Source organism: Glandiceps talaboti, chromosome 3 (assembly GCF_964340395.1).
Source record: "Glandiceps talaboti chromosome 3, keGlaTala1.1, whole genome shotgun sequence".
NCBI lineage: Eukaryota > Metazoa > Hemichordata > Enteropneusta > Spengelidae > Glandiceps > Glandiceps talaboti.
In genome coordinates, this window is record NC_135551.1 from 18,498,503 (window position 1) to 18,508,020 (window position 9,518).

A 9,518-nucleotide genomic window follows, 5' to 3' on the forward strand; every position below is an offset into this window, starting at 1 on the left:
ACTTAGAATGACTTGTCATGTAAAGAACATCTGCAGAGCAGCATCCCTAGCCATTCGAAAGATCGGCCAAATTCTGAAGTACCTCGACAACGCCAGTACCGAGAGACTAATCCATGCATGTGTTATCTCTAGGCTGGACTGATTTATTGCAATTCCATCCTCTGTGGATTATACCAGACAAAGAGATCCATAACGTGTGCAGAACACAGCTCCAGGACTTGTTGTCGAACTACGCAAATATGATCATGTCTCACCAGTATTACGTAACCTTCATTGGTTACACCTGTACATCATCGCCTACAAGGCTGTCACAAACTATCACCATCCTATATCACTGAACTGTTACCCGTTCACAATTGCAGCCAACGCGTACTTTACGTTCCAGTACTCAGCTTACACTTGCCACCCGCGTGTTGCAACTACTACATACGGACATCGCGACTTCTCTGTTGCCGGTCCTAAGTTATGGAACTCTCTCCCAATTCACATTATAGGAGAGCTTTATCGAGCTGTAACAGCAGTATATGCCAAAAACAGCCTGACCTTGACATCTGGTCTTGAAAGATCGGGTCATTGGCAACTTCAGTCAAAACAAAATGGGTCAAGACATGTGTTCGCGCCTTTTGTGGGCTTTCCAAAACTTGGCTGTGTTTGCAAGACGTAGGATTGGTACTAAACCAAAGTAATTTTGAACACTTTATTCATTTGTGGAAGGGATCCTGAATACTTTATCTACAGTAACAACGATGGCGACTTTCTCTCATTAATAATGGCCCACTACTTTGTTCGGGAACGTCTGCATCAGATATTTGCCATACATGAGCATTCAATCACAAAAAAAACGTTGAACGACAAGGCAGTGGTAAACTAAGAACTTCACTGAAAACTGTGAACTCAGTGCATGCTCTGGTATTCTGCATTATATTATGTACATTTGTAATAAGCCATGTGTGAGTATGGGGGTGATAGGTTTATCTGATTACAAGATTATCTTTATAGTGATTAATAGGGTATACTTTATTGTTTTAAACAAAAGAACTCATCACAAACTAGGTAGTTTTAGCATAGCTTGTGACAAGCAAACTCGCGTGAGAGCAAGAATTGTGTTGTATCTTCTTGACGCGAAAGGTCCTTCGTTTTTAAAACTCACATATTTTATCTTCTTTTTCTCCTTCAAATATCAAATAATAAATGCATATAAATTTACTGGGCTGACATTGTTGAATCAACCAAACAAATTATCATATTCTGTGTCACGATTCCACTTGACAAAGTAGAATTTTAATTGTAATTTGTTATTTGAATAACCAATTTGAATGGACTCATTCATTTGGGATTTCATGTTGGCCATTGACAGTTAATACTTACAAAAAGTGAAATATCACAGTAAATGAGACTCCCTAGCTTCTCTTCATTTACTCGACTCGTGGAATCAATCTAAAGTATGTACTCTATTTTCGAATAACGATGTGAAGAAAGGTACAGTACAGAAGACTGCAGTGGAACCCCCTAACTCTTCTAGTAAATATTCACACTGCATCTTCAAATAGAAGATGGTTGTACATTGCAAATTTTATTCCTCATTATTGTTACCCAAACTGCTGTAAAACTTGTTCTCAATGACGAACCATCATCTTTGGAACGACATTCGACGTCTCTATCTATGATGTCATTATGAGTGTATGCCAAGAGAAGCAGCGAACCATAGCCCATCAAAATTATATTACTCTGCTGTTCGTCCTCAGAAAAAAAATATGGTGAGTTTAGAATGCACTAACTCATTATTCACCAGGTGTCGTATACTCGTCAACAAGAGATGGATTCTGTACACCTTGTTGGTTAGACAGGTTTGTTGGTAACTCGAATACAGCTTCATCTTTTTGGCCATCACGAGAGCAACTTCTTAGCATCACAGCTTTAACGTTTGGTGCCACAAACAATAGTAAACCCCCGGTTACTGTGAGTCCACCAGTAATATAAAATGACAGTTCATAGTTTCCAGTAACATCAAAGAGCCAACCTATTTGGTTCAATAACGAGAGATTGAATAAGTAGATGGACTCAGGTTGTCAAATAGTTAGGCCTTATAAAAAATTGTGTGGTTCCGATTATGTTCAGTTTCAGAATAGGTGGGGTAGGTAGATTTTTTATTTTATTTTATTATATATTTTTTTCTGTGTGAATGTCTAGTTCAGGTTTTCCATTTGCTTTCCAAATGGTCTTTGTGTTGTTTATGTCTTCCTATCAGATGTACAGCCATTACAGATTGGAAGAACATGTCTTTTTAAGTTGATGTCAGTTTCCACATCTTCTATTTCTCGCGAGACTTGACAATTTTTGCGATTGTATTTTTGTTCCTCTCGAATATTAAAAATGTTTAGGGTTGGCAGTGAAAAGCTAAGTGGGGTCGGGTAACTGGAACCAAACAATTGTGTTTTAGGCCTTAGACTGATTGGCTCGTAATCTACACATAGCTGGTTGTATACTAGCTGCTGACATTTGATGTGAAGCATACCAAGGCCGACTAGTACAAAGTCTTGTCACCATGTATTTTGCTCGCGGCAATAACATTTTGGATTGCCGTCACGTGTTCTACTCTATGGACAATAATTTTCATTTATGCAATATTTAACACGCCCCACCCACCCACTCCCACCCCACACTCCCACCCCATCTACTCAGATTGACCCTGTCTCATATGTAAATGTCTTGTACAGTAGATTGTCATTTTCTCCTGTAGTGTGTCTGGGTCAATTAATGTCACGTTATGTTATAAGTAGACATTACTATGAATGGTATTATAAACGTTAGTGAGTTGTAGCACTATATTTTGATTGATACAATGAACAGGACATTTATGTTTGGGGGCTATGTTTTGACGTAGACTTGTTGACAATGGAAATATCGAAATAATATCTGTCATGCACATCTCTTTTAAAGTGGCCAGATGGATGAGAATTTGGTATTTATTTTGGATTTTTATTTGATAAAACAGCTTCACTATGTTTTTCTACTTGAAAAAATAATGTGAAATAAGATATACCAAGTCCATGTTTATTACTCAATACATTGCAAAGAAATCCAGAAAGTGTAAAATGGTTGTTATTGTACGTACAATAACAAACATTTTATACATTGTTTAATGAATAATGTTTTGCAGGGTTTTTTTGGTTTTTTTATTTATTTTTTATTTTTATTTTTTATTTCCACAACAACTGCAAGACAATACAAAGGCAAACATTACATTACAGAGAAAACACAGGACTTATACAAACGGAGAGGGGGAGGGTTAGTTAACTTAATTAAATAAATTAATACATGGGATTGGAAATAATTACAATTGATAAAGAATAATGTAACAATATCTTGAACAAAAATATCTGTCTTTGCAGTTTATTGAGTTGCGAACATGGACTTGGTATATGTTATTTCACATTATTTTTTCAAGTAGAAAAACATAGTGAAGCTGTTTTATCAAATAAAAATCCAAAATAAATACCAAATGTTCATCCATATGGCCACTTTAGAATACTAGTATATCAGATCTGAGGCCAATATATACCATAAGAAAATATATTTTAAGTTTTATTTCATTTCTATCTTCTAATGTGTTGGTATTCTGAATAGTTAGTACCTTGATATATATATATACAACTCAGCATATACAATATGTCTATACTGGAGCAAGCAGTGCTCAATACATATACATGTAGAGCGGTATAACTACATATATATATATATATATATATATATATATATATATATATATATATATATATATATATATATATATATATATATATATATATATATATATATATAGTTTTGGTAGTACTGGAACTCTTTCTTGGGTGTAACTCGGAGTTTCACGCATATTGCGATCATCAGACACTCTGAGGCCTACTCTCTGGGTGTGCTGTATATATAGAGTGTAGACAATAGAAATACCATCACTATTGTCTGTGTCGGTGGGTAGGTGTTGTATGTGTACATATGTGGAGGTGTTGGTTGTTATTGTGTGGGTTATTGGGTGCGGACAAGTAAGTGTTGACGATGGCTGACGATATGTTCTTGATGATGCTGGGTGGGTGGTTAGACTGTGTGTGTATGTACATGGGGTTGTCGTTGGGTTTCCTGTAAGGGTAATATTTACCGTTGTTGAGGTTGAGCGTTTTGTCTAGAAAGTTGACGGTTTTCAGATTGGTGAGTATGGTTATTTTTAACCCCATGGCTTTGAAGGTTTTAGTTATGTCTTTTCTGATACTTTCTGATTTACTTCCGGTGATGTTCTTGAAGGCGGCTAGTCCGTCGTCCCTATATAGACCTATGTAGAATTTCCGACATATCATCCGACGAACACATCTTCAACCAGGCAGCCCCACTGTACCAAAATGCACTAAAAACCAGCGGCCACAAAGAGAACATCACGTACACCAGCACCCCGACGCAGAAAAACAAGAAAAACAGAAATAGAAACACCATCTGGTTTAACCCACCATACAGCAAAAATGTAGCCACCAATGTAGGCAAACGATTCCTCAACCTAATCACAAAACATTTCCCAGCAGACTCTAAGTTACACAAAATATTCAACAGAAACAATGTCAAAGTCAGTTATAGCTGCATGCCAAACATGGCTACCATAATCAAAGCGCATAACGCCACCATCTCCAACAGCGAAACTAAACCCACTCAAAAACCCTGTAATTGCAGACAGAAAGACACCTGCCCTCTGAACGGCGAATGCCAAACGGAAAACACCGTATACCAAGCCACCGTCCACGGAAAACAAACAAAAGTATATATCGGTCTAACAGAGAACAACTTCAAACAGAGATACGCCAACCACAAACAGTCATTCAAACATGAAAAACACGAAAACAACACAGAACTATCAAAACACATTTGGAAACTGAAAAGAAACAATGAGCCTTTTTCCGTATCCTGGTCCATCAACAAGAAAGCCCAAGCATACACCAATAAAACAAAACGATGCAACCTGTGTTTAACCGAAAAACTAACTATTATTAAAGCAGACAAAAGCTCCACACTAAACAAAAGAACTGAGTTGATATCCAAATGCCGACACGAGAATAAGTTTTATTTGTCCAACTTCAATAGAGCATCTATCACCTAAACTATTAAACCCGTTAACTAACGGAACATCAAAGCCCAACATGGAACAACCCGCCAACACTTACTTGTCCGCACCCAATAACCCACACAATAACAACCAACACCTCCACACATACAACACCTACCCACCGACACAGACAATAGTGATGGTATTTCTATTGTCTACACTCTATATATACAGCACACCCAGAGAGTAGGCCTCAGAGTGTCTGATGATCGCAATATGCGTGAAACTCCGAGTTACACCCAAGAAAGAGTTCCAGTACTACCAAAACTATTACGCTCTGCCACTGCGGTATAGAGCACTGTCTTATAGCAGATTGATACTCACCGAGTTATATATATATATATATATATATATATATATATGTATATATATAATGTTTATTATACCGTTATACAGGAAAAATAACCTCGAGTAGCAAGATGTGGCACAGTATTTGGCAAATAACATACTTATATGGAGTGCGACTATGAATTCATTTTTGAATGTCCAAAAATACTGTTTCATTTCAAAATAAAACCACTTTTTCCGCGTTTTCCTGTCGAGTGTAGAATCACGCACCTTTCTGATGACTGCAATGCGGTTGTTTACATCTCAACCTAAACTTTATTACCCGATCAGAGTGCGCATTTGCTCTGCAGTATGACGTAATGTTTATTATTTGCATATCACTCGAAGTCAGATTCACACTAATAACCTTCAGCTGAAAAATGACTGCGTCCTTGTTTTGCGTAGAAATGTTCATAATATGCTTTGTTGTTCTAGTTAGTAGTAGGTGGCATTGTACATCGTGCGTTCGCCGTCACTGGACTTTCACTGCCGTTCTGTGTGGAATTTTCGACTTGTGACACGTTCGTACGGTTCAAAGATTTGCTACAATGTATACAACGATGGTATTTTGTACGGTTGACAATAAATTTTGGCGTGGGACATGCTGTTAATAGCTGGATTTCTAGGTGTCTGCTAGGTTCGTTTACAACGGGAGCATTGATCACGTGACATAAGCAAAATATATATAATTATATACAAAATGTATATACACTCATTTAAATGTCTCATTAGATCGAATAGTGGTCAATACAATACAAGAAGCAGAGATTTATAGACTTAATCCAAGGTCTAAGGATGCTATAAGTATAGTCAGATATTTGCCTGTTGTGTTTAAACGTTTGTGGTAAATGATAAAGTCTGCTTTATTCGTGCAAACTACATGTACGTACGTTGAGTGAATTAGGAATGTCTTGAAGATATTACTCAATTTAGTTTGATATTTAAAGACAAGACCATTTGAAATATTCTCACCTGAAAAGACTGGTCCAAGGAGATAACCTACACCCATAAAAAAGTAGTCCCATCCAAACGCGATACCCATGTTTTCAGCACCGACCAGTTCCCTCATACTGACTGCTATCAGTGGTTGGTATGACTGGCGGTAAAACAAAGAACACCAGCCGAAGTTGCCAAAACTGCGTAATTATTTGTCAGTGGATTTAACAAAATAGTAGCACCATGTATCCCTATCGCTATACCAACTAAACGTGTTGGTGACATAAATTCATAGTATATCATGAACCCATGAAATAGTTTAGCAACTAAATTGCCACTTGCAAGGTATGTCAATAACATAGCGGAATCGAATTTCGAAATACCGGAGGTAAAGGCACGGTTGACAAGATGTGATATTAACGTACTGTAACCAAACCCTTCCAATACCTGTGCAAAGCATATTACAGAAAATGCGGGGGTTTTGACAAACAAATTCAAACCGAGAAAGAAGCTATTGTTTTATTCCATGTGACACTACTGTGACGGTAATAACTGCAATGTTTTCCACCGGTTCTGCGTGCTGTCCTACTGTATTGGGCATGCAAATGAGGTTCTGTATCGTGTACATTTTCATCAGACATTCTTATGTGAATGTTGCGAGGGTCTTCAGTGCCATTCTGCTTGTTTTGATCTGCGTAGTTTATAACGTTTTGTTCTGCCGTTTCCGCACTTTTACTCGAATCCTGTTTTTGGCGATCAACACGTTTGGCGTTCACAGGTCTCATCAGTGCTGCACACACCATAGTATTAGCGTTTATTCCACCGATGATTAACACAGCTCCTCGCCAACCAAAAATTTCAATAAGAAAATTGAAGAGTGGCGATGCAATGAGCATGCCTATTGGGTACCCCGAAAAACACAGTGCATTAGCAAGAACGAATTTTTTGCGGAAGTACTTGTTTGTATGTATAACAACTGATGATAGTGGAAGGCCGAATCCGAAACCTGGGAAAACATTAAAATATGTATGATTGCTTATATAATTACCAGTTCCAAGCTAATATATCGATACACATTGACCTGCTTACCTGGACATTGTTTCATATAAACTCTAATATATTTAGAAGGCATTTATGGGGAAAACAAATATTATGTAGCACCTTTTGAATTTGGAATAATTTTATCAAGTTGCTATTTTATGTAATCTTGATAAATCAAGCCATAGAAAGTTACAATCTTCCATTGTTTCACCAATCAATACTATCCGCAGCAACCATTATCCAGCATTATATTATAGCATTACCAATTCCAGTGAATTTTGTGACGTCATCGCTGTACATTATTACTGATTATGTACTCCGTTATTGGGCATCGCGGCCCCGGAACGAGAATAACAATACAAGCTTATGTCCGTAATGAGAGATGAGATTTGTTCTGTTTCTTCATACGACTAGGTATTTTTTCGAAATGTATGTTGTTACTTATGATTGTCATTTCTACTGTTTAAAAATACAACGCATTCATGAAACAAATTTGTGTTCACAGCAGTTCATTGAAGTGTATATGTGTGTATACGTGTACGCACGCGTGTCGCTATAATGAGTATTCAGCTTCCGGGCCGAACATGGCAGACGATGTTCAGCGCTGTGTATATTATACGGGGGTTTTTTTTGCGTTTCTCGGTCTACAAATTCACTGGAATTTGCAAAACTATAAAATAATAACAATAATGTACGCCCTCCCAGTCCATAATGGACTCAAGCAAACTTTGCACTCCATGGAGTCCATGTCGTTCAATGTTTGCTTTCGTCCATTATGGGCTGTGAGGGCGTACATTATTGTTTAATTATTTAATGGAGTTGTCCCACATTATATTTAATAATTGTTGATGTGGTGGTGGTGGTACCACATGAACAACGAATCAAATATGTAAATCATACAGTGTATGATGAAATAAGATATGCACATAACATACCGACTAATCCTCCAAAGGTGAAGTACAAAACTGTCAGTGATGGTGCAAATACAGAGAGTACAAATCCAAGTAAACTTAGTAAACCACCAATCATTATTACAACACGTGCTCCGAGTTTATTTGTCAATGCAGCTGATATTGGACCTGGAAGTATATACATTTACTGTTAGTATCCTAGTCCAAGAGCTACGGGGGGGGGGGGTCATGTGCCAAAGTCAAGGTTTGAAAGTATGTTTCTCCCAGGCTCCTTGTCATAAAATGTGCTTCTACCCTTAATCTGAAGGGTTTCAAAAATTATTACATTTTTTACGTTCAAGTATACTCCCATACTTTCGTCATACGTGTGAAATAAATAAGAAACATTGTCGGCAGAAATTGTTTCAACATATGGTGACTGGTAAAAATGACGTGTAAAATGTATTTTTACCTGTAAAAGAGTATATTGATCCAGCAACTGCGCCAATCCATGCAGAATCTTCAGTCCCCTGCTGGAAATATTGAACAAATTCTACAAAGAAGATACCACTAGTGTAAAACGCACCACCATTTAGTAGCGTTATCACCATTCCTGAAAAAGCCACTACCCATCCATAGCCACCATCCCGAGTTTCGACCGCATCCTTTGTTCCTTCATATGTTTTAAGAGCCATGCTTTCTGTTAAAAAATATATTGTGTCATTGACTTGGTTCCCGAAACAAATAACATACGTTCCCCCGGACCCCCGGGAGCAGCTACCATAGAGACAATACGGTGGTCATGAGGGTCCACTGAAAAGGGGTGCTGTTGTGCTCATAAGGTATGAGAAACAGTTTACTATTCATATAAACTAATATAAACACAATACTATAAATAAAACAAACGCAAAATTTCGGTGGATTGAAACCATGTCAGTGTCCGACTGAGTCGATAATTGGTGACACTGTTTAATACAACATTTCATTTAGTGCAAATGAGATTATAACTTTAAAACACCTATTCCTGCAAATGGAACACCGAAAAGCAATCCATAGTATCAATTTTATGCGATGCAATTAGTATAAAGGGGTCTTCTGTTTGGCTGTATGTATGTATGTATGTATGTATGTATGTATGTATGTATGTATGTATGTATGTATGTATGTGTGTGTATGTCTGT

At 37.3% G+C, this 9,518-nt stretch overlaps 1 protein-coding gene across 1 annotated transcript; it reads right to left on the reverse strand.

Annotated features, from left to right (window-relative positions):
• Positions 1–1,781: 1,781 nt before the first annotated feature.
• Positions 1,782–9,032, reverse strand: LOC144433152 (monocarboxylate transporter 12-B-like). Its single transcript, XM_078121462.1, has 5 exons — positions 8,810–9,032; positions 8,383–8,526; positions 7,033–7,304; positions 6,443–6,566; positions 1,782–2,020 (listed from the first exon to the last, which is right to left on the reverse strand). The coding sequence occupies exons 1-5, from the start codon at positions 9,030–9,032 to the stop codon at positions 1,782–1,784; spliced, it is 1,002 nt and encodes a 333-aa protein (XP_077977588.1).
• Positions 9,033–9,518: the final 486 nt, after the last annotated feature.